At 41.8% G+C, this 27023-nt stretch overlaps 1 protein-coding gene across 2 annotated transcripts in view; it reads left to right on the top strand.

The window, feature by feature from the left end:
- Positions 1–27023, top strand: part of gys2 (glycogen synthase 2) — an 81594-nt gene that overhangs the window by 9178 nt on the left and 45393 nt on the right. For both annotated transcript variants that reach the window (XM_072241834.1, XM_072241835.1), the window contains exons 2-5: positions 2725–2906; positions 7031–7222; positions 8291–8476; positions 23651–23795. In XM_072241834.1, the coding sequence (XP_072097935.1) occupies positions 2725–2906; positions 7031–7222; positions 8291–8476; positions 23651–23795 (705 nt within the window). The remainder of the gene's footprint in view (positions 1–2724; positions 2907–7030; positions 7223–8290; positions 8477–23650; positions 23796–27023) is intronic.

Here is a 27023-nt window from a genome sequence, read left to right as displayed (position 1 = left end):
GGCTCGCAGGGCTGGAAAGGCCTGTTCACTGCTGTATCTCGATGAATAAATTACTGATTTGTGGGGAGGGGTTCAATTCCCACCACTGACTGTAGGCGTTTGTACATTCTCTTCATGACTGTGTTGGTATTCTCTGGGTGCTTCAGTTTCCTCACTTTTTAATCTTTTATTAAAAGAACCTAAGAAACTGAAGTCCAATTAGTCGCTTAAATCTGCTTTGCTATTCAAGGTCTCCTACCTCAAATAACACATGTTCTTGTTCAGCTTAGATCAAAGGGCTAAGGTACAGCGGAAGTGACTGCTCTTGATGTCAGGATGCTCTTTGACTGAGTCTGGCCTCAGAAAAACTGTACATACTTTAGTCTATCACCCCTACTGGGGCCTAGACTACCAACAGCAGCTCACCAGGGTCCCCTGTCCTGGGCCAATCTTTCAAATTGTCCCTAAGTGTAGATCCTTCTCCTTTAAATGGTGTCTTTGGAGCATCTGTTAGCATTTCTGTAGTACTGGGTTACTAGGCATTTGCATAATGGGGTTACAAGCCCCATGCCCAACCAACTTCTTTTCATAGCCGGGCTTGGATCTGTGCTTGGTGGAGTTTCAAAGAATTGTTAGCACAGAAATGATTGGGAAAAGAATTCATTCATACTTTTTTGTTTATTTATTTATATATACTTCATTGTTGTTGGAACTCTATCACTTCAGCACCAGGGTATGGCCACAATTTGCTCCCTGGGGCAGTAAGCAAGGTTGCTCCAATGATGGAGAAATAATAGACTGCAGATGTTGGAATCTGGAGTAACAAACAGTGCTGGAGGATCTTAGTGGATCAAGCAGCATCCGTGGGAGGAAAGGAATTGTTGACGTTTCGGGCCAAACCCCTGAACCAGGACTTTTAGTGGAGAAGAGAGATGGCCAATATAAAGAGGAGTAATGAGACAAGTGAAGTAATTGGTGGACTGAAGAGTAGGAGAGCGTGGGCAAGGCTCTGCTGGGTAGGGGAGGGGAGCAGTGATAAAGATGGCAGGTGAATGATAGACAGAGGTAGATAAAGATTGGAAAAACAATAAAGGACCAAGATTGAGGGATTGGGAAGAAGTGTATAAATGGGCGACTACTGGAAGGAGATGAGGAAGAACTCAAAGGGCTAACTACGCTGGAATCTGAGATACAGGGATCTATTAGAGGACAGGTGAATAGCAGTTGGAACCAAAACCATAGAGGTGATATGGGGTGGGGGGGAACCTGTTGGTGAACTGTGTGTAAAATGGGTGGATGGAACCAAGACGAAGAGGAGGCAAAGATGGGTGAAGGGAGGACTGGCGGTGATGTGAGGGGAAAGGTTACAAAATGGGAGATCCGGAGATTGTGGGGGGTGGGTATGAGAGTGGAGACCAATCCACTGGAGGAGTGGGTTCCTTAAAATTGCTGGGGGGGGGGGGAGGACTCAATATTTGTGCCATTCGGTTATAGACTACCCAGGGGGAATATAAGATGCTGTTCCTCCAGCTTGAGTTGCTTCAGTGACAACTCCTGTTCCGGTAGGATGTCAGAAGTGGTGGTGTGCACAGACCATTGCACAGCATTCCATTCTGCTTACAACTCCTCAGCAAATGAAGCCATCTGTGGCTGCATGCAGCACAGCCTAGGCACACTCCAGACGTGACCGGAGAAGTGTCGTGTGCCGTTTGGGCCACAGAAATGCCAGCCAATGACGACCCGCAAGAAGAGGGAACCTAGTAACCTCTTGTTGCCATTTCTCAACCACCCCATCCTCAACAGCGGTTGAGTCTTGCACAGGAGCGCCAGTAAATAACCTGGTCATAACAAACTGTCTTGGCATGGAGCATTAACAGTTCACTGCCCTCCAGAGTTGCTGCATGACCTACTGAGTTCCTTTAGTGTCTTATGTGTGTTCTTCCTGATTTCCAGCATCCACAGCATCTCTTGTGACTCCAGTGGATATGGCTGATGTATCCATTGCTGGTGGTGGAAAATGCCAATTCATCTTCCTCCTGACATCTCCATCACCCTGGGCCCACCCCCCCAAACCCTAGGCACACCCTGATTAACCCTGACCACAGCCCCACAAACCCAGTGACCTTTGTCAGGAAGGGCAAGGTCCAAGAAAGGCAAGTGTTGGACCTGGTTAATGAAGGCGTGGTTCAGATCAAAGTGGCAGGGTTGCGTGAAATTGAATCTCAAGTGACGAGATCAAAAAGCACAAGAGGGCTGATTTGCCCACTGCCCGAATACCAAGTCACCAATCATTTACAGAAACTGGGATGGACCAACAAAAATTTTGTGGTTATAAGGGAAGATCAGAGGCTGCTTTTTCTGGGAGGTGGCTTATCTCCTGATTACCCACGTTTTGTTGTCTACCCACAAGACAATGATTGCAGCCCATCCACCATTCTCTGCATTTGCTCCTATCATTACTAGTGCACTCTGGTTTCAGGGTGCGTAGAGTACAAAGTACAGTCCGAGGCCCCTCTGACATCACCTTCCAAACCTGCATTTTCTTCCCCAAGGAGGGAAAAATCAGCAGGGCTGTAGGAATCATCCAAAGCCTAAGCATTTCCAAGTGTTCCAAGAGGTGAAAATGCCCCTGCATTCCCAAATCCCAGATCAAACAAAATGAGGAGAACCATTCGGATAGACATGAAATACATAATTGCTTTGCTGTTTAATGCTATGTTGCTTAGTTTTACATTTTTCTTTCAGTTGGTGGTATCTACACTGTAATACAAACAAAGGGCAAGATCACAGCAGATGAATGGGGAGAAAACTATGTGCTAATTGGTCCATATTATGAGCATAATGTGAAGACACAAGTGGAAGTGTTTGAACCAAATAACTACGCCATAAAGAAGACAATGGATTTCATGAGGTATCAAGGATTTCGGGTAAGCACTACCCTGGGTCTGAGGAAGCAGCTGGTTGTAAAATGGCTCCTGGTATTTTATTACCGGATCTTTGTGACAAAGCAACGCACACAATGCCGAGGAACTCAGAAGGTCCGACACCACCTATTGATAGGAATAAACAGTTGACGTTTTGGATGGAAACTTTCCATCAAGACTGGAAAGGAAGGGGGAAGAAGCCAGAATAAGAAGGGGAAGGAGTGCAAACTGGCAGGTGATAGGAAAATCCAGTTGCGGGTGATGGGTGGGAAAGGTAGAGCTAAAGAAGGAACCTGCTAGGAGAAGACAATGGACCATTGGGTGGGGGGAGTGTGGAGAGGAGAAGGGAAGGAGGAGGGGCACCAGTGGGAGGTGATGGGTGAATGGAAAGAAGAGGTAGAGTTGCTTTATTCCTCTACCTAGATCCTGCTTGACCTGCTGAGTTCCTCCAGCATTTTGGTTATGTTGCTCTGGATTTCTCCCATGTGCAGAATCACTTGTGTTCTTTATTGGACGTTTAGTCATGTAAGGTCAACGCCGATGGATATTGAGAAGCAAGACAAATCCACGGAGTGCACTTTCTAAATCCAGAGGTTTGTCCATGCCTCTCAGTGCTTGCAATTCCTTTAGCAATTAGGAGCATGGGTACAAGTCCTAAACAGCCACGTGCTGAAAGCAGGCTGTGGCTGGAATGTGAAATACTTTAAGTCCACACTAATAAGGTGATTATGGTGCTGGTGATTCAAAGGTCTGGGCTAAAGATCAAGGAATAAAAGTTTAATTCTTGCTACAGTATCTAAAGCAGGGTTTTTATGCCATGGATCAATACTGTTAAGAAACGAGGTCCATGGACCCCAGATTGGGAACTCCTGATCTAGAGAAGTTGTATCTGGAATAAACTTTGTACCAGTTATACTTTAATGGATAGTTGTAAATAATACCCTTTTAGTTTACTAAGCAGCAGAAAGCAGTCTTCTTGCATGAATAGCCTATATATGACTCTCGCCCCTTGTGGCTGACATTCAGCTGCTGGTGAAAAGGATTAGCAAACCAGTCAATTTTTGAGCAATTATGAATGGACAATAAATTCTGTCCTTCCTGGACGTATCAAAGTCTCGTGAATGCTTTTAACAAAATAACTACTGACTTAATTTGTGATTAGTTACTGAGATATGCTGACAAGCTATTAGTCGATACATACTGCCAGAAGGCAGTAATTCCATCTGAGCAAAGTAATTATATTCAGATGCTGGATAGAGTTGTGGTGTGCGGTCTTGTTCTTTGCCAAGTTTTGTGAAGTGAATGAATAATTATACTTTCTATCCCTGTGTTTGTGATGGCTACCAGTATGGCATTAGCTCTAAGAAGACACCCTCTGAAGTCAGGGTAAACAATTTGCAGTGTGGTCAAGAAAAGATAGATGGGGGAGGAAACTATTCTACGAAAATAAAAACTGTCAATAGATGTCAGGAAATTGTTAGTGAACCCACCCCCATGTAAAACAGATTTTGCAACCCTGTCATTCCCCAAATGTATCTTTTTTTTGCAGACAGTGATGCTCTTTTTGAAATGTCAGCCCACTTCTGCACAGCAAGATCCCACAGACAACCATATAGTGACCATATGAAAATTTAATTTTCTGATATTTTAATTGAGTAAGCGATCTAAACCAGATCACTCAGAAATCAAATCCGCCTGAGAGCGCATTACCCTCCAGTCTGAAAGATGGTATACTTCACCACCCGCCCCAACATTCCACCATCCCACAAAACTGCATAGCTGCAAATAACGGATGTGCACTCAAACTACTTTGACTCTTGGCACTCTCTCAAACGAGTCTCATTAATAATTAAGTAGCAATATTTTAAGTCTTTTAGCTTCACTCGATTTAATTTCAGTCTTAATGATGGCAAGAGTTATGAATCTTTTGGGGAGGAATTTTTTTAAATTGGTTTAAATTTGCTGGCTTGAGCTATAAAGCATGGCCTTTCCATTACACTGGCTGGTTAATATGGTCCTGCTGGAGAGCATGGTCTAGCTATCTGCTCTCAGTGTGTGGAAAGCAGAACAGTTGATGTCTTGCATCAATGCAAGAGTAGAAATTAAACACGTTAAGTTGCAGAGAAGTGTAGAGAGCAAAAGAAAGGTGAGTATCTCGAGCAGTGGTGGGTGGGTGCTGGAAATCTACAAATGCAATCCATCTATCAGAAACTGGTGTAGAAGTTGCAGCTTGATTGAAGAATAGGTTTTCCCAGAATATAACAGTGACTGTGAGCTCCCAGTAGCCAATCACATTACTCTGCTGCAGCACTCCTATTCTGACACCACAGCTCGTATCATTTGGTCTCCTGAGGAATTTGCACTTTGTTCACTCTACTCTTCATCTCTCTCCGCAACTTAAACATTTCCAACTTCTCCCAAATCTAATCATTAACACATGATATTAACGTTCTTCCTTCACAGATGCTGCCTAATCTATTGGATATCTCCATTATTCTCAATTCTTCCTGATTTCAAAGTAAGCGTATTAGCAAAGTACATGTGCCTCAAAATACCCCAAGATTCATTTTCTTGTTGGCATTCATAGTAGAATCAAAGAAACACAATGGAATCAATGGAGAAACTACTACTTACGGTCATCACCCCTACTACTCACAGCAGCTCACCGGAGTCCTCTGTCCGAGACTAGTCTTTCAAGTTTTCCCTAGTGAAGGCTGTCTTGGTAATCATTCCTCTCCCAGAAATGAGGCCCTTGGAGCTTCTGTTGTCATTTCTGTAGCACTGGGATTTTACAGGATGGGGTTGCTAGCCCTGTGCCTAACTCTCCTTTGTTCACAACTGGATTTGGGACCGTCCATGGCAGAGTTCATTGAAAAACGACTCTCAAACTAAGACAGACAAATAACCAATGTACTGAAGACAATGCAAAAAGAAACACAATAATAATTAATTTTGAGAACATCAGTTGTAGAGTCCTTGAAAGTGAGGAAGCAGTTCAAGTGTTGAGGTGAGTGGAGTTATCCATGCTAGTTCAGGATTGAGGGGTAATAACTGTTCCTGAACCTAGTGGTGTGGGACCCAAGGCTCCTGTACCTCATTCCAAATGGCAGCAGTGAGAAGAGACCATGCCCTGGGTGCCAGGGGTTCTTGATGGATGCTGCATTCTTGTGATAGCTCTGCTTGTAGATGTGCTCAGTGATGGAAGGGGTTTTCCTGTGATGGACTGGGCTGTATCCTCTGCTTTCTGTGGCATTTTCTGTTCAAGGCATTGGTGCTTCCACGCTAATGTTTAGTTTTTTCTTGGCTTTTATCATAGTGCAACAAATCAAGCATTTTTTTTTTTAAAAAGTCTATCAATGTGACATTGTGAGCATTACTAAACGATAAAAATTTAGAGCACCTCCTTTAACGAATGGGAAAAATTGATGAAAATGTTTGAATGTAGATGAGACAGCAGTTGCTGGCATCGAGAACAAAAAAAACAATACTTGAAGTTGAGTGTTGGGCTGGGATGTAAAATTTTTCTTGTATTGTTCTAATTTCTATGCTTAAATTTTTATATAACCACCTAATACATGTAATAAATATTTCAGTATTTACAGTAGTTTGGTATTTTTCTAGAAACAGCTTGGTTTTCTGTAGCAGGTGATCTGCCTCTTGAATATGGCTATTTCATAGGTTAATTTCTATCACCAGAATTTTGTAATCTCCAGCATGAGGTGACCACAGCTTATTTCTCTTTGTTCTTCTAACACTTAATAAAATAGCAATAAGCAACACATTTAATGCCTCATTCTTTAATTCCCTCCAAAAAATTGTGGATTGTGGAAGCATCAGGATCCAACAGAAACAGTTAACATTCAACAGAACCATGCAGCATCTGTGGAGGCAAAAGATGTCAATGTTTCGAGTCAAGAGAATGCATCAGGACCAGTTTGAGTGTAGGCAGATTCCGATTTGGATAAACATCAGCAGAGGTTGATACTTTGAAGGAAGCAGTTTTAGAATTTCAGTAATATTTGACAAAACTCAAGGATCAGATAATTTAAATAAAAATGTTATTTTAATAAAAAATGTGTTTCTAATCTGAATCACTCTCCTCTGATTCCTGAAATCTTTGTTTCCAGGTTTGTTTTGGCAGATGGTTGATCGAAGGTAACCCGTACGTGCTGCTCTTCGACATTGGGTCAGCAACATGGAACCTGGACAGATGGAAAGGAGAATTCTGGGATGCTTGCAACATTGGCATCCCACATTATGATGGCGAATCAAATGACGCTATAATTTTTGGATTTTTAACTGCCTTGTTTTTGAAAGAGGTATCTTGGCCTTGGTAACAGCTCTGGTTTGCGTTCACCCACTCCTCATTTTTCTGAAACTGCTGGGATTTGTTCTTGAAGGCAAATTCTGGAAACTAATGTAGTGTGTAACAGTATAATTGATGTAGGAGCATCTTCAAATGGGACTGCATCAGGGCACATTGTTCATGAACTGTGGTTGTTCTATTTCAAAGAGCAAAGATCCATTTCCGAAGGCCTGATGACCGTGTGTTTTAGGGGGATGTTGCTATGTAATCTGCCGAGGAGTCTGGCAAGTGACCCTTGATCTGATGAGATTGGAATCCACCCAATGCCTAACAGATTGAAGTGTAAAATACTAAAATAACACTTTACTGGTATAGAACAGGAGTGAATGAATGGAAATGAGGTTCAGGTCAGACAAAGTCGAATGAATCAACTTGAACCTTCTGCTTTTTATGTCCAAGTTCAATGTCAATATCCAATCCAAAGTATCTGAGCCCAACCTTGGCAGATGGATTGCTGACATTTATTTTAACTCAAACAATACAGATTATAGCAAAAACTAGTTGTATTATTTAGTTCCTTGTTTACACCATTGCCTCTGCTGGTCGATATTCAAACCCAACACAATAGGGGAAAAAGTATGTAGAGTAGTGAAAAGCAGCATGAATTTAGTTTTGAATTAGTAACAGGTAAAGGCCTGGTAGGTATTTATAAATTACTTATTGTGATACATATAGAGGGCATTTGGCCCATTAGGTTTGTCAGCAGAGAAACCCCATCAGTCCCATCTAGCCTGGTGTGTGCCTCAGTCGTGTATAGGGATTCCCAACCTTTCTTATGCCATGGACCAATACCATTAAGCAAGGACACTAGGACCCCTGCTCATGTACAAATTCTACATAGCAACATCAGAGAAATGGAACACGTAGTGCTTTGTAATTTTATAAAGATCTCCACTCTTTTTCTTTTTGAGAATAATCGTACCTGGGCGCGTTGATGCATTTTTACCCACTGATTCTTGCTGAGTGGGTTTGTTTGAAATGCATCTATTCACAGCTTACATTTTTCATCATTTTCTTTCAGCTCGCTGAACAGTTCCGTGACAAACCCAACATCATCGCCCACTTTCACGAGTGGCAGGCGGGTGTTGGATTGATTCTGAGCAGAATACGAAAGTACCCCATTGCAACAATTTTCACCACTCATGCCACATTGCTGGGCAGGTATTTGTGTGCTGGCAACACTGACTTTTACAACCAACTCGATAAGGTAAGCTTTTAATCTCCCAATCACTGTTACTTCACTAGATGTATATGGAAATTGATTTGCACTGTTGGGGATGTCTTTCACCTTTTGGCACTGCCTATATTTCTTGTCCTTTCAAAAATTGCATTTGTACAGTACTATGCAAAAGTCTTGAGCACATGTATATCTAGGGAGCCTAAGGTTTTTGCCTTGTACTGTATTTGACAACTTGGAGCAGAGTGAGTGTGTAAATCTGTAGGGAGAAAAGGATGAAGCACCGTGGGAAGGTGTGGGACAGTTGGCAGAGAAGTGTCGGGGGCAGAGGGTGGTGTGGGTGCAGACACACCCAGCCCTGGGACACGAGGCAAGGTCTATTTGATTCCAAGCAATAAGATATTGATCATTCCAAAATGTCTCGCTGGTGCTTCCTGCTCCACTTCTCTGTTCCCCTTTCCCAACCCATGATTTCCCCTCTTCCTGCCCCCTCCCCATTCTGAGACAAAAATAGTCCCATATCAGAATTGCATGTATCATCAGTTGCATTTGTCATAAATTTTTAGTGCAATATTTAAAATTACTACAGTACTGTGCAAAAGTCTTAGGCACCCTTCCTATATATACATGCCTTAGACTTTTGCACAATACTGTATGTTTAGACACTGGTTTGTTATACAAACTTTCGCAGAGATTAGGGGTGTTGGATGATGTGCATGAAGCTGAAAGTGATGTGTGAACGCGCTTGTGTGTGTTTATGAAAGACCAGTATACTGCTGAGAGCAAACTCGAGATCCAAGCATAATGTTAGCTTAAGAGGCAGGATTATAGGAACGTGCTGTAGCTTTTAATGAGTAGGGAAAATATTAGCCTGGAGGCAGGAATTTTGATTAAATTGGGCTTTTAACTGTAAAGGTTTGAGTACTTGGTGCTAACAATGATTTAATTATTTATATTAATATTTTGGGATCTGGGTATCACTAGCAAAGTTAGCTTTTATTGTCTGCCCCTAATTGTTCTGAATAGACTGTGCGAATAACCACACTGGTCAGACTATCTGTCCAAAGGGCATTAGTAAGTTTGAGGAAATTAATAAGTTCACTCAGTGGCCACGTTATTACGTACCACCTGTGTTCAGTAGTGGTCACTGAGTGCATGTACGTGGTCGTCTGCTCCTGTGGCCCTTCCACTTTGAGGTTCGACATGTTGCACATTCAGAGATGCTCATCTGCACACCACTATTTTAACCTGGTACGGTTATGAGTTACTGTTGCTTTCCTGTCAGCTTGAACCAGTCTGGCCTTTTATCTTTGACCTCTCTCATTAACAAGGACTTTTCACACTCGGAATCACTGCTCACTGGATGTTCTTGGTTTTTTGCATCATTCTCTGTAAATGCTACAGACTGTGTTTAATTAAAAAAAGATGAAAAATCCCAGGAGATCAACAGTTTGAGATACTCAACCCCATCCAGCACCAATAATCAGAACCTGGTCAAAGTCACTTGGATCACATTTCTTCCCCATTCTGATATTTGGTCTGAACAACTGAATCTCTTGATCATGTCTGTGTGCTTTTATGCTTTGAGTTGCTGCCACATAATTGGTTGATTAGATATCTGTATTAATGAGCGGGTGTACCTAATAAAGTGGACACTGTGTGTAGATGGGTAGTTTTGAGTCATACAGCATAGAAACAGGCCATTCAGCCCTCTGTGTCCATGCCAACCAGTGAGCATTCATCCATATTAATCCAATCTTTGGCACTTGGTCTCACCAATTCAAGTGTTTGTCTGGACACTTAATTCCGGTCAGTGGCTCTGCTTCCACTACTCTCTCCAAAACACTGATGTGTCTCAGCCCAAAACGTTGACTGTTTATGCCTCTCCATAGATGTTGCTTGACTTGCTGAGTTCCTTCACCATTTTGTGTAATTTTGCATTTGCCTTGGTGGGATTTGATCCTTTTTCAATCTTTTTATTAGTTTCATAATGATAAACATACCATAGTATTGATACAAAGTTATTGGATTACATTGTTATAATTAACATAGTTAAATATAAACCCAATTAACACAGGGTATTAAACCTCCCAATCATACAGGATGCAAATGTAATATACAAAAAAAAATAGAAAAAAAAATCATGAAAAAGGAAAAAAAATATATAAGAATATACCCCAAAAGAAAAACTAACCTAAACAGTCAACCTAACCTAAACTAAATCAACTAAACTAAGAAAAATAAGATATGGGCTGTTATGTAACATCAAAAAAATGGAACCATTGATGTCGACTCCGCTCCTCTCAACATGTATTAAAAGGGAATGGAATAAGTTTGGAAAAGGTCAAATTATGTCATATGGAAATATTGAATAAATGGCCTCCAAGTCTTTTCGAATTTAGTAGAGGGATCATAAATAACACTTCTAATTTTTCCCAAGTTTAAACACAACATAGTTTGAGAGGAACAATGAATTGTGGGAGGATTAATCTCTTTCCAATTCAGCAAAATGGATCTTCTAGCCATTAATGTAAGAAATGCAATCATCCGATGAGCTGAAGAGGTTAAATGACTTGATTCTATCATTGGTAACCCAAAAATAGCAGTAATAGGGTGAGGTTGTAAATCAATATTCAGAACAGTTGAAATAGTATCAAAAATATCTTTCCAATATTTTTCAAAAAAGGACATGACCAAAACATATGAGTTAAAGAAGCTATCTCAAAGTGACATCTATCGCATACAGGATTTATGAGAATAATAACGAGCAATTTGATCCTGTTTCTCATTTCCCAGTGTGGCAAGTTAACTGCAGAACGAGCTTGCCCACACCATGCAGGTGGACCTTGCAGGCTGTTGCATCACTGTTGCATGTGATGGACCTGTCAATTCTGCTGCCTCACCCTGTGGAAGGTTGCTTGGCAACTGGAAATCCTCCCAATTACATTCAAGGGCGCGGCTTTCCTTGAGAATTCATTCCAACGGTGAGATGTACAAGTTTAGAATGGTCAAGTATGAAGATAATGCATGAGGGATATTAATTATTTCAGCTAGTGAACACACCCGCATCCCTGCATGGTAGATTACTGTAAATGGGTGCTTGATTGTCAGCAGTATAGATTTGCTGGGCTGAAGGGCCTTTATTCTAGGCTGGAGGAACTCATTCTTCATTTTCATGTTTCTGAGCACAAATATGGGTTCCCTGTTTCCTCATAGCATGGATAATGGTGTAGTACTTTGTGCTGCAATTTGACCATCTGAGTCAGCTGATGCCTTCCATCATTGACAGATTGGCTGGCCAAGTGAGTTAGCATATCTCCTTTCACCATTGTCTGGAATTCAATCCGTTTGCTTTTAAATGCAAGGTTAAATATACTCCCTTTCTTATGACCTGTGGCCTGAGACTTGCCAGGCTCTCCTTCCTGTCCTCCTGTATTACGGCTGTGATGCTTCTCTGACAAGTGGCCTCCACTTCTGTCCATCCTGACAGCTCAAGACTTGCCCATCTAGGACACTCCTCAGCCATCAATGGTTGGAGATGGGATTTCTTTTGTGCTTTCAGAAAAGGTGTGCTACTTTTTTTCTTTGGATAATTTGACCATCTTGGTATTTTTAAATCAATAAATACATTTTTGGGGCGAGGGTTAGATTGGGAAACTGTGCAGCATCTAGAAGGATAATCGTCATGGGCTGATAAGATAAAAATGTGGGACGCCTTGGTACTAAAAGGAGTGTCCTGTCTATACCTTTTCACCTGGAGCTTATTTCTTGATTGTGATGTCTTTATCTGCCACTAGAGCACTAATATAGCCTAGGGAAATAATATGATGGTTTTTGATATTAATTTTGAGACTGATCATGCAGTAAATTGATGCCATAATACAGGGTCTGGTGTGTTCTAAGGTTACAGCCCAATAGTGGGAGACATTTGAAGTGATATTCGGTGCAATAGTAACATTGCTAGAGAACAAAGTCCACCTCATAACAGTATCACTTATTTTAATACAACATTAATACAAACCTAGAGAATTATAACTTTTCCTTAAAATACCAGTAAATTTAAACTTGTTTATCTTCCTTTTCCATATCATTATTGTATTTCAATTTGCCATTTGAGTCACAACTGGGTTTCTTAAGGACTGAAGGCATTCCTTGAGGGTTTGAATGCTTTTTCTTTAAACACATTATTTATACTTTTTAAAAATGTAGGTATGTCAACTTGCTATCTCTGTTTGAACTAATCTCTGTAACTTGAAAGAAATTGCCAGTCAGAAATCAATCGAGTGTTAACTCATTTAACCTCGACTGCCTAGGTCCAACATCACAGGAGGTTTATAAACACAAGAGCTTCTGCAGATGCTGGAAATCCAGAACATGCTGGAGGAACTTGTGAAGTCGAGCAGCATCTATTTGGGGGGGGGGGGGGGGGGAGGGAGCAGAGAGATGATGACTGCCTCAGGCTGAGACCCTTCATCAAGACCTAATGAGGGGTTTTGGCCCAAAACATCGACATTTATGCCCCTCCATAGATGTTGTATCACTGTCAAGGGATTTGCTCATTGTTGCTGATATTGTTTGGAAGTGGGTGAGTTTAAAAATGTATTTGAAATTAAAGCTGCATAATTTCAGATTGGTGACTTGTACAATGTGCAAAGAGTGATTTATTGTTTTATCAAACATGGGACGGAATAGTTTCTACACTAAGCCAAGTATGTTCGTTACCTGGTGCTGATGAGCATTGAAGTGTTTCTTTTAAAAAGTTTGTTAGGATGGATATAGAGAAATATCCTTTTGAGTAAAAAAAAACAACAAGAGGAATTCTGCAGATGCTGGAAATTCAAGCAACACATATCAAAGTTGCTGGTGAACGCAGCAGGCCAGGCAGCATCTCTTGGAAGAGGTACAGTCGACGTTTCAGGCCGAGACCCTTCGTCAGGACTAACTGAAAGAAGAGCTAGTAAGAGATTTGAGAGGGGGAGGGGGAGATCCAAAATGATAGGAGAAGACAGGAGGGGGAGGGATGGAGCCAAGAGCTGGACAGGTGATTGGCAAAGGGGATATGAGAGGATCATGGGACAGGAGGCCCAGGGAGAAAGACAAGGGGGGGGGGGAACCCAGAGGATGGGCAATGGGTATAGTCAGAGGGGCAGAGAGAGAAAAAGGAGAGAGAGAGAAAGAATTTGTGTATAAAAATAAATAACTGATGGGGTACCAGCGGGAGGTGGGGCATTAGCAGAAGTTAGAGAAGTCGATGTTCATGCCATCAGGTTGCAGGCTACCCAGACGGAATATAAGGTGTTGTTCCTCCAACCTGAGTGTGGCTTCATCTTTACAGTAGAGGAGGCCGTGGATAGACATGCCAGAATGGGAATGGGATGTGGAATTAAAATGTGTGGCCACTGGGAGATCCTGCTTTCTCTGGCGAACAGAGCGTAGGTGTTCAGCAAAGCGGTCTCCCAGTCTGCGTCGGGTCTCGCCAATGTCCAGCTCTTGGCTCCATCCCTCCCCCTCCTGTCGTCTTCTATCATTTTGGATCTCCCCCCCCCCCCCCCCCACCCCACTTTCAAATCTCTTACTAACTCTTCCTTCAGTTAGTCCTGACGAAGGGTCTCGGCCCGAGACATCGACTGTACCTCTTCCTAGAGATGCTGCCTGGCGTGCTGTGTTCAACACCAACTTTGATGTGTGTTGGTTGAGTAAAAAAAGAGATTTGCTGGGGTAGATGTGGAGAACTTAATTTCTTCGAGTAAATCAAAGTTCGGAGGCCCCATGTGCCTTCTGGGCACTAGGGGTTCAGACGACGACGATGACGAAATCAAAGTTCAAAGTACATAGGTCACTATATACTGTACTCTGCTGAGATTCACTTTCTTGTGGGCATTCTTTGTAACTAGGAAGAAACACGGGTCTATGAAAAACCACACACAACAAAGGTGGACAAATAACCAATGTGCGAAAGATAGCCTGCAAATATAAAAGGATTAAAAAAACAATACTACATGAGTAAGTAGTAAATACTGAACATGAGTTGCAGAGTCTTTGAGAGTAAATCCATAGGTTGTGGAATCACTTCAGTGTTGGAGTGAGTGAAGCTATTCTGTCCAGTTCAAGAGTTTGCTGGTCGAGGAGAAACGACTGTTCCTGAACCTGCTGGTGTGGGAACTGCAGCTCCTTCCTGATGGCTGAAGGGAGAAAAGAGCAGGGCCCGGATGGTGGGGTTCCTTGATGGATACTGCATCTCTGCAGCAGCGTTCCTTTCAGATGTACTCAATGGTGGGGAGGGCTTTGCCCGTGATCGACTGGGCTGTATCCATTACTTTCTATAGGATTTTCCATTCAAGGGCATTGGTGTTTCCATACCATGCCATAATGCAACCAGTCAGTATTTTTGCTAATGTGCATCAATAGAAATGTATCAAAGTTTTTGATGTGCTGAATCTGTGCAAACTTCTAAGAAAGTAGAGGCTATTTTGTGCATTCTCTGTAATAGCAATTATGTGCTGAACCCAGGACGGATCCTCTGAAATGATGGCGCTGAGCCTGTCCACCGCTGATGAGGACTGGCTCATGGACCTCCAGTTTTTCCCTCCTGTAGTTGATGATCAGCTGTTTCGGTTTGCTGACATTGGGTGAGAGGTTGCTTTTGTGGCACCATTCAGCCAGATTTTCCATCTCCCTTCTAAATGCTGTTTGATTTGGCCAACGTCAATGGGTTTGCCAGCTAACTTGAATATTGCATAGGAGCTGTACTTGGTCTCAGTCATAAGTATAAAGTGAGTAGAGCAGGGGGCTAAGCACACAGCCTTTTAGTGTACCTGTGTTGATGGTGATTGTAGATACGTTTTTGCCAATCTGAACTGACTGGGGGTTGCAAGTGAGATTCAGTTGTTTAAGGATATATTGAGGCCTAGGTCGTAGAGCTTGTTGGTTAGTTTTGAGGGAATGGTATTGTTTAATACAGAACTGTAGTCAATGAAGAGCACCCTGATGTATGCATCTTCACTATCTAAATGTCCCAGGGTTGAGTGAAGAGCTAATGAGTTGGCGTTTGCTGTGGACCTGTTGTGATGGTAGGTGAACTGGAGTGGATCCAAAGCAACTCCTGCCTGAGGAGCGACATGTTTCACCCCCAACCCCTCAAAGAACTTTACCACAAGGAAGTTAGCAAGATCAAGGGAACATGAGCATAGAATTGGAGCGAACATCAGAAATTACTTTTCATAAAGGAAAGTAAAATATATACAACTTTGTCTTTTGACAATATCACTGACAGATGTTGATGTCGGCTGAAAGGTTCAGCCCTACAGGAAGGGGCTATGGTGAATTATAAATGTGTCCTAAATTAACTGTAGGTACAAGAGCTCAGTCTAGAATGGATTGAATATCTGTTTAAGTATTCTCCAAAGATAATCAATTGGTGTACGTCTACAATCTCCTGAGTAAATTGTTCTGTTTTTTTCTTCCATCCATGAATTCTACTTCATTCTGAATTTTTATTTTGTCTGAAATGAGTTTTCAGTCCACTGTCTGTGCTGACCATCTAGTTCCTATTTACATTAATCCCATTTTTTTATTTTGTCCCTATCAGCTCTCTCCACATTCATCCCAAAACTAGGGACAATTAATGTGGTGTGGGCCAAAAGAAAACTGGACAGCTAATCCTGCAGTGGTGTGAAAAGCACAAACACAACAATGCTGGAAAATGCAATATAACAAACCACTGGGTACACTCTGCTGGTCCGGCAGCATTTATGGAGAGAAGAACATAACTGAAGTTTTGGATCAATAGGATTGGGGGGAAATGGGAAAAAATTGTTTAGAATTGCGAAGAAGGATTAGTGATAACAGGGGAGTGTCTGGGATAAGACAGAGACTGTAGTTATTCAGTTGACGCAATTGCATTTGGTGTGTCCAAAGAATTGTTGCTGTGGAAATAATTTTAGATAACACTTAGTCAAAAGGTAGACTGATGTGAGAGCCAGGCAGACATCCCACCTCTCCTGGAAGTTCCGGGAGTCTCCTGCATATCGATAGTGGCTCCCTGACACCCAGAAATTATGTACAATATCACGGAAAATCGATTTTTTTGAGAAAAAGAGGGAGAGCAAGCATCCTGATTGGTCTCTCTTTGTGCTAAGAGTGGTCCCCAACTACGGGCCACGAGGAAATGATATGATTTGGTGATATGAAACAATATGAGTCAGCTGCACCTTTCCTCATTCCCTGTCATGCACTGTTGAACGAACGCAAGCGAGGTCATTACCCGCACGTCATCCATGTCAGCGTGGGAAGATCAACTCCTCAAGCTTGCAAATGACGGCGGGCTGAAAAGTTTGTTTGACATAACATCTCTGCCAGCATTCTGGATGAAAGTCAAGGCTGAATATCCTGAGACAGCCACGGAAGCACTGAAAACGTTGCTTCCATTTCCAACATCGTATTGCCGCAAAGCGGTGTTTTCAGCAATGAATGCAACGAAAACTGAATTGCGGAATAGACTGGACATACGAAAACCCCCTTCGAGTATCGCTGTCTCCCATCACCCCTCGATAGGACCGTGTTGTCGCAGGAAAACGAGCCCAGGGCTCCCACTGATTCAACGATATTGGTGTGTTGCAATGATTTTATATGTTCATACGAGGAAAATATGTGCTGTGTGTGTAATATCCAAACGTTACTTAAAATGTTATGATGCTATTGACATCACTATATTCATGTGAGGAAAATATGAGGAAAATATGCCCTGTGTTTAATCGGCCGGTCCAAAAGAATATTGTCAATATTAAATCAGCACATGGTGCAAAAAAGGTTGGGGACCCCTGTCCTACATGGTGAGGCCAAACTCCCTGTAGACTTGCTTAAAGTTGTAATAGAATAAACATGATAAGTACATATTTTAATGTCACATTTTCTGCATATACCCAACTTGGTTTACAGATCAGACACAATCACTAAACAAAGAATTACATATACCCTTGGAGGTTGACTGGGGTGGGGTTGGGTGGGGGGGGGGCGTTGGGGAGGGTGGAATATGGAGTTGCAGGGGGTGGGGTGCTACCTCCCTGAAATGAGTTTTTGCAGGGTGGGATGTCTGGCCAGGTGAAACACAAAAATGGAAACCCCACTGGAGAGAAGAGCTGTACTTCAATATTTGATTTTCTGGAAGGCAAGATGCAGAGAATTTGTAATTGGAAAGCAAAAATAAACATTGATATTGAAGGATCTTGGTTTAGCATGTTAACCTTGTTCCTCCCACCTCAGGAACTGCCTGCCCTGCTGAGTGCTGAGTATCTCTGGTATTTTCATAAAGCAGATAGATTTACTTTGCAGGGAAAATCCTGTGTCTTTTATTGCTGAGCCTTCACCAATGGACCAGTGTTGTGGAAAGGTAATGTTACATTACACAGGATAATCCAGATACCTTTGGAACGGCGTGCCCTTTCTCTGTAAAGAGAACTCTGGTTGAGTTCATTGGTGGTTAGTTCTGTTGGGGAAACGATGTGTGCTACGGTAGAGATGTGAGAGTTCAGTATATGAATAAAACACTTGGGATGCAGGGAGCTGGAGTAAGATCCTGTTCCAGATTAAAGCTACGCTAGTTCCCTTTGGTTGACCTGTATGCAAGTCAACCGTGGTGCTGCTTTTAAATTTTGTATGCGTGATGGCCGAAAGCTGGAATGAGAACTTTGATATGGCAAGGCTCAATAGGTAATGCTGTGGAGAAGCCAAGTTAAACTGTCAAGGTGGATGAGAATCTGCCAAGATTTGGTTTGATGTGAGGCAGAATTGGATGCCAAAATTTGGGAGATGCATGAAACTGACCATGAATTAGACAAAAATAATTTGGATAGTTCCTAATGATTTACTTCAAAACAATCAATTCAGTGTTTAATGCAATTGAATTGCAGTGATGATTGACACACAAATGTAAGGAACCTTAGCTTTTAGTCAAAAACAGCTTAAGGAAGGTACTTGCCTATTTCCAAATCATTGGTCTCTCCATTCCCTGCTTATTCATGTGCTTATCTGTGTTGTTTCTCTCCACGCCTTGTGGTGCATCAGGCAGCAACCGTGCCATTTCTTCAGCATTTGTTCTTCTTTTTTTAAAAAAAAAAACAAGACAGAGTTGCTAGCTTACTGCTCATGCACAGATAAAAGCATGCAATGAGCAAGCCAGACTTGAACCTGGGACCACTCTCCTCAAAGTCTGGTGCTGATGCCACTACACCACCGGCCAGCTATATGTGCCTATCTAACAGCCTCTAAAACATCTTTCCTGTTTCCACACTAGCCTGGCAGTCCCTTCCACGCACTCTGTACAGTAAAATTTAAAAAATTACCTTGCTCACCTTCTAAAATCTCCCCCTCTCAACTTTAGTGAATGTCCTCTAGTGCTTGACATTTCTATCCAGGAAAAAATATTCTGACTGTTCTTCCTATCTTTGGCTCTCAAAATTTTATAAATTCTCTCAGGTTCTCCCCTCTGACTTCATTCCAGAAAAAAGCAACCCTGGTTTGTCCAGCACTTCCTTGTAGCTCAGGCCCTCTAATCCTGGCAGCACCCTGGTAAACCTCTTCTGCACCTTTTCTGAAGCCTCCACTTCCTTCCTGTAAATGGGTGAGTAATGAGCAGTAAGACAATTCATAAACATAAATTCTGCAGATGCTAGAAATCCATTTACATCGGTGGTGCGTAAGTGGAGCAGGTCAAAAGCTTTAAGTTCCTCGGGGTCGATATCACGAATGACCTGACTTGGTCCAACCAAGCAGAGTCCACTGCCAAGAAGGCCCACCAGCGCCTTTACTTCCTGAGGAAGCTAAGGAAATTCGGCCTGTCCCCTAAAACCCTCACTAATTTTTATAGATGCACCATAGAAAGCATTCTTCTGGGGTGCATCGCAACCTGGTATGGAAGTTGTTCTGTCCAAGACTGAAAGAAGCTGCAGAAGATCACGAACACAGCCCAGCACATCACACAAACCAATCTTCCGTCCTTGGACTCACTTTACACCCCACGCTGTCGGAGCAGTGCTGCCAGGATAATCAAGGACACGACCCACCCAGCCAACACACTTTTCTTCCCTCTGGGAGAAGGCTCAGGAGCTTGAAGACTCATACGACCAGATTTGGGAACAGCTTCTTTCCAGCTGTGATAAGACTGCTGAATGGATCCTGACCCGGATCTGGGCCGTACCTTCCGAATATCCGGACCTACCTCTCGGGTTTTTTTGCACTACTTTACTTTCCCTTTTCTATTTATGATTTGTAATTTAAATTTTTAATATTTACTATTGATTTGTACTCCAGGGAACACAAAGAGCAGAATCAAATATCGCTGTGATGATTGTATGCTCTAGTATCAACCGTTTGGCGACAATAAAGTATAATCCAAATACACACAATGCTGGAGGAACTCCGCAGGTCAAGCAGTATCCATGGGAATGAACAAACAGTTGACATTTCAGGCTGAGGCCCATCTTCAGGACTGGACAATTCAGAACTCTTTTTCTTCCTGCAGTTTCAAGTATTCAGGTTTGGAGATGGCAGAAATATTCGAGAGTGAAAATGAAATTATTTCACTACTTTGTTAGGAATTAGAGTTCAATACTTCACGCAAGGGATGATATTTTTATATTTTAAAAAATGTGATCAAGTATAAGAAGAGACATAAAATAAATATTGACAAGTAAAGTTAAAGGACAAAGGTTATTCAAGAGCAGGAAGTTAATAAATGAAAGATTGCAGCTGAATAGAGCAAATGTTGATGTGTGAAGGTGAATATAGTCAGAATCTTCCTAGTTTCACTTGATATCCATTACTTTATGGTAATAATGAATGATTTATGTTTTTAAGAAATCTGTCTCTGGACTTGGGCCTGAGTTAAGTATATGGCCGGCTCTATATTATATCTATGGTACACAACTTTGGAGGGCAGGTGGCAGGAGGTGCTTGTGCTAAGTGAGAATCTGCAATCTAGTTTCTGGAGACTTGTCCTTGGAAGGCGAGTATGTGGAAGTTGGGGAGAGTCCTGATGAATCGACTCTCGGTGGCCACTTTAGGTACACCTGGACACCTTGTTAATGTGGCTGCAACCTGATGCATGAAAGCATGTGCACATGGTCAAAAGATGCAACATCAGAATGGGAAAGATTTAAGTGACTTTGGCTGTGGAATGATAGGTGGTGCCAGACAGGGTAGTTTGAGTACCTCAAACTACTGATCCCCAGGGTTTTTCACACAGTCTCTAGAGCTTAGGGAGTGGAGCGAAAAGCAAATAAAAACATCTACTGAATGGCAGTTCAGTGGGTGAAAACGCCTTTTTATTGAGAGTGGTCAGCGGAGAAGGGCCAGACTAGTTCAAACTGGCAAAGTGACAATAACTCAAATAACTATGCGTTACAACAGGTGTGCAGTAAGGCATCTCTGAACACATCAAACCCTGAAGTGAATAGACTACAGCAGCAGAAGACAGGAACATACACTCAGTGGTTATTTTATTAGGTACAGGAGGTGCCAAATAAAGTGGTCACTCAGGCTACGTCCACACTACACCGGATAATTTTGAAAACGCCAGTTTCAAGTAAAAATGACAGGTGTCCACACTAAGCTTTTTTCAATATATCTCTGTCCACATTAGACGGATATTTAGGCGAATCTCCTCCTGGGCATGCACAGGACACACAGAAAACAAGCGAAGAGGAAATGGTATACTTGGTGCATGATTGACAAGTTACGGAGTAGAAAAACTTAAAAGAAATTGCTCTTGGCTCTCGCGCAGAAGGACTTAAAACTTAAACTAAAACACTGGAGCGTATGGAAGCAACTGACAGGGAGGTCACGGACAGTATGACCCGGCTGACAACGACCATTAGAGAAACTGACTAAATCTACATTAATAAAGCACCTTGTTAAATGTTTTAAACATGTCTGCATCAGTGTTGTCTTGTATTTCCATAAAATGTTACATTAGGCTGTTACACATCTATTGTCAGAGAAGTACTTGCATAAATAGGTAAATCTTCTTGGTTCTTGATCCTCCAAAATATTCTGCATGGAATTTAAACTGGAGGTGGCGGAGGGTGTTTTCTGTCCTTGCCTTCATACAAACAAGGACAGAAAACAGGGCAAAGTGAGTATACTTATTTATTCAGTAAGCTATGGGTTGAAGTATTTGGTGAGTACTTTTCTAACTCTTCGCGCTCCAGTCTCATTGCCGTCTGTTCTGAAATTGTTAGGTTCTGCGAAGCGCAGAATCAAATATCGCTGTGATGATTGTATGCTCTAGGATCAATTGTTTGGCAAAAGTAATAATAAGAAAACAATGAAATGCTGCACTGCCACCATCTGTTCTGGCATGTCATGACAGCGGTTTTAAAAAGCTCCATTTACCATGTCCACGCTGCAACGGATATTAGGCGTTTGCAGATTTATTCACTCTGGAGACCGTTTCTGAAAATCTCCGTTTTCGAGGGATGAAAACGCCATTTTAGTGTGGACAGAGGGTCAAAACGAAGAGAAAAGGCTTTGTTTTCAAAATTATCCAGCATAGTGTGGACATAGCCTCAGTGTGAAGTGAAGTTCTGATAAATGTCCTATAAAATAATAGGAACAGGTTTATTATTTCATGTATCGAGATGCAGTGAAAAGTTTGTCTTACATATTATTCATACAGATCAGATTATTGCAGTGCATTGAGGTAGGAAAAGGTAAAACAATAACAGTGCTGGAGAAAGCTACAGAGTGGGTGCAGTGTAGGTAAATGATAAGGTACAAGATCATAATGAAGTTGATTGGACTTGACCTCATAATTTAAAGTACTAGCAAACTAATAGTCTTATAACAGTGGGATTGGGTTTACAGTAATATAAATAAGATGTAAGAGCATAATTAGACTGCTCTGCAATTTAATCATGGTCAATTTCTTTCCCTTAATCCCATTCACAAACATGTTGTGAAATTAGTTATCTTGTGGCAGCAATAGAATGCAATACATAAAATGTACTTTAAATTACAGTAAGAAATGCATATAGGCTGAAGTGAATTTCTTTCAATGGACGAGTATGAGTGGCGGTGTTTTGAAGTGTGTGTAATTGAAGACCCTGAAAAGAGCAGATTGAAAGGACAAGTTTACTTTGGCAGTGTCAATAGTGGGGGGTTATAAAGGAATTGGGGAGGAGGTGAGACAAAACAATGTTGCCCCAGAAATGATTGAGGGTCTGGATGATGTGTGATGGGGACTGAGTTCATTTAAGTAGGGCTTGAAATGTAGCAATCCCTACAAGGTGGTGGGAAAAATGGTCAAAGGAAATTTATTGTCAAAGTATATGTGTCACCATGTACTACACTGAGATTAATTTTCTGGGAGGGGAAAAAAGACTGAGAAGAGACTCTGCCTGACATTTTATTTTTAATCAGCTGACATTCTCACAAAGGAGAAATTGTTTCTTTGTTTTGTTTTTTAAAAAATCTGTGCACCTAAAAGCTGTCAACAAAGTAGTCATTTCTTTCATAGTAATCTTGTAATTTTTTTTTAGTAAGCTTGTGCTAAATTGCTTGATGTTTCCGGAAAGATTGGAACAGAGTGCATCCTTACCAGAATTGGTGCTTAAACCTCTCGTGCATGTTGTAAATTTGCATCTATCTCTTCACAGAATTTAAAATTAGTTTTATGTTTGTGCACATACAATGTTTGTCTCGGAAGTGAAGCGCTCAGAGAGGCACTGGGCATTTAGTCTCGTCAAACTGTACTACATCTCTCAGCAGCTCCCATTGACATGGAAGACTCAGTGCCTTCTCCTTAAACCTGACATTTGTGGAATGCTCTGGCCTTTGGGGATCTGCCCATCAATGGAATTTAACAAGCAAACTATAATGGAAAATGGCTGTGTTCTGCTATTGGCCCTCTGGGCTTTGCTGACCTTTTTTTTACAGTCAGGACAACCCCTTGTAAGGACATCTGATCTTGAAGTAAATGTTAGTTTGTCAAATCTGATTGTAATACATAATGGCTACAGAATTGTAAGTATAGATTCTAACAATGATCTTGTTTCATGATTTCTCAGTGATGAAAAGACAAATTCTTTGTATGGTATTGGTGTTTATTGGTTGGTGTGGAGTTGGAGGATGGAAGGGTCTGTTTTTACACTGTGTGGGGCTGAATAATTCTGAGCTTGTTCATTCCCACGTTCTCTGTTTTGGAAACAGTTTGATGTTGACAAGGAAGCAGGAGAAAGACAGATCTACCATCGCTACTGCATAGAAAGAGCAACAGCGCACTGTGCACACGTATTCACGACCGTCTCTGCCATCACCGCAATTGAAGCAGAGAACATGATCAAGAAAAAGCCAGGCAAGTTCCATGCTGGTCAATGAAGTCACCTCCTCCATCCCCATGTCTCACTAAAGCACTGGTTCCCAACTTTACTGAATGAATCTTATTTCTCACTCATTAAATCATGATTTTCCAGTGGCCAGCCATCTTAATTTCTCTTCCCATTCCAAAGTGTTGATCCATGGCTGCCTCTGCTGCCACAGTGAGGCCACTCTCAGGTTAGAGAAACTAAACCTCAGTCTGTCTGGGTAGCCTCCAACCTGACGGCATGAATGTAGATTTCTCTAACTTCCAGTGATTTCTCCCTCTCGCCCTTTTTTCCTCATTTCCCAATTCTGGCTCCCCTCTTGCCCCTTTTTTTTTCTACTGCCCATCACCACCTCTGGTGTTCCTCCCCTTTCTCCCATGGTCCACTCCACTTTCCTACCAGATCCCTCTTTCTTTAGCCCATTGCCTCTTCTTCCTATCACCTCCCAGCTTCTCATTTCGTTCCCACCTTCCGTCTCACCTGGTTTCACCGATCACTTGCCAGCTTGTACTCCTTCCCCTCCCTTTTCATATTCTGGTTTCTTACCCTTTCTTTCCAGTTCTGATGACGGGTCTCAGCCCAAAACATCGACTCCACAGGCGCTGCCTGACTTGCTAAGTTCCTCTGGCATTTTGTGTTTGTTGCTCTGGATCTCCAGCTTCCGCAAAATCTTCTTCCTTCCTTTCTTTCTTTCTTTTTTAATCATTTGATGCAACCATTCACTGTGCACCTTAAATGCCTGATGATGTCAGTGCCTGCACCTTTTAAAGGGCTGGGCCTGACCCAGAATTTCATGGGAATCTTGGAAACTCTGCAAGATGTAATGTTAATGCAGCAGCCTCTGGGTTACACATGACGTAACTGTTTGCAAATTATCCCATACATCTTTAAAGCCTTTTGCAAGCTATTAATCATAATAAAATGTTTACTGGTATGCATGAATGACTTTGTTCAGAATATATTCCATTAGTTTAATTGGGGTGAGTATTGACTGAAATAATTATAGCAAGTGTGTGTAGTGTGATATGAAAAGTGTTACAATAGAAAATAGATAATTGACCAGAACAGAACCCTTCTGTAACCTGGGAAATGCCTGTGCAATATACGCATGCATTCATTTTTTTTTAAACTTGTGAAGTTTTTAACTGTATTACCTCAAAGCTAATGGCCTCAGGTTTGGCCCTTCCCGTGAAAGGATCCAGCGCCCAAGGTTGGGATCCACTGCCCTAAACCAACTAAATTATGGGGATTATTACTATCTGCTCTGCTACTATAGAATAAAAGATTTCATTCCCATATTCATGATATTATAATCATATACAAGCTAAGGCTTGTGTTTATATTGGTCCAATAGTTGTTCTGTGGCTTTACTTCTGAATCAGTTGTGAGAATCTTTATGGGGAAATGAAGAAATGTTGGAATATATGTGCACTAATAGAAAATTGTTCACAAATGTTAATTACAGTAGGTGGGTGTAGATTCAGCCACAATATATTTTTTAATAAACTGCCTCTAATAAATGGAACGAGGGAACTAACTGTTCATTGGAGTAGCAGATACAGATGTTTCAAGGTGCTTCTAAAATGCACTTAATCTTACTTTACGTTAAACCAGCAGCTTATAGAATGAATATTCACACAATATGATCTACACATGAATGGAGCCAATCCCACCTCTCCAACCCCTACCTTAATGAAGATCCATAAACCACCACCTCAACTCGATTTCTTTGTTTTTTTATTTATTAATTTCTGCAGTAATGTCATTTGTTGCCAGCAGACGATGCCCTAGTTTGCATAGGGTGGACAGTGGTGCCCACTTATCCTGTTATACAGTAATTCATCTTTCATTGCCTCCATCAGTTACTTAAAGATACTTTGTCTGCTCTTCTGAATCTTGCAGTGTTACTGTGTGAAGAACTGCCATGTACTTCACCAGATCTGGTCCTTTATTAGTCTGAATTTGCATCCTTCATCTTTTTCTGGCATCCCTGTGCACATGCCTCTAAGACACTTTATACAATACAAGGTTAAAGATTCCAACCCTATGCTTCTGATGTTAGGGATGATTCTGTATGATAAACACAAGAGAATCTGTAGATCCTGGAAGTCCAGACAAACACACAAAATGCTGAATAGATTCAGCAAGTCAGGCAGTATCTATAGAGAGGAATAAAGTCATGTTTTGAGCCAAGACCCTTCATCAGGGCTGAAAAGGAAGTGGGGGTGTGACAAAATACCAAGTTATCAGAAGATTGAGGCCGATAAGAAAGACAATGGGGGAACATTCAGAAATGTTAATGGGGGGCGAGAGAGATTAACGAAGAGAGACACAGTTCCAAGTATTGTTTAGACCGGTTGCTTTGAACCTGAACTGTTTGAAGTTTGATGGACAGACGATACCCCAGCAGGGGGATAAAAGGAACAGGTTCGCTAGGGCAAGGGACACACCACAACATCACGAGATAACGAGACCCTGGAAGTGCAGTGTGCCCCCACAAGTTGGTGGAAGTTTTGGAGGTCTGGTCGCGAGACCAACCATAGACGCACAGGGTGAGAAGGTACAATCGGCGGGAACCTGGTGTGTGTGTGTCCACCCTTGCCTGGGTGCCGGGTTCACCGCAGAAGAACGATCATATCCGGAACGGAGGGGTCACAGTCAGTGACCTCAGAAGACATTAAAAAGGGCTTGCGCCGAAAGCTAACTGCAAGGAATATCAAAGGTCTGTTGAATCCGATTTGAATATCAGCATTCGCGCTCTCTCCCTCTCCCCCCAACGACACAACAGCGATTACTGCGAACTGAACTGAACTCTGTGTTACTTGAGACTGATCATTTTACCCCTCGACTGCGATAGAGCTTGATTGATCCTATTGTCCTAGTTCTGTGTACATGTGTGTTTTATCATTGCTAACCCATTGCATTTATATTCTTACATTTAGAGTAGTGTTACTTATTTCTTTAATAAAACTTTCTTAGTTCCAGTAATCCAGACTCCAACTAAGTGGTCCATTTCTGCTGGTTTGGCAACCCAGTTACGGGGTACGTAATATAAATGGGGTTCTCGTCCGCGATTTTGAACGCTAAATTTGGGACTGGGTAAATTGATTCGGTTAAAATTCCCAAAAGAAAGAAAAGACAAACAGCAGAAATGGAGACTGGGGAATTTCTAAAGGTGCCGACCTTGGAGGCATTAGAGGATGCCAGGAAATCAGAAT

Source organism: Mobula birostris, chromosome 23 (assembly GCF_030028105.1).
Source record: "Mobula birostris isolate sMobBir1 chromosome 23, sMobBir1.hap1, whole genome shotgun sequence".
Classification (NCBI taxonomy): domain Eukaryota; kingdom Metazoa; phylum Chordata; class Chondrichthyes; order Myliobatiformes; family Myliobatidae; genus Mobula; species Mobula birostris.
Note: the sequence above shows the minus strand (reverse complement) of the source record. Positions and strands in the feature narration are given on the sequence as shown.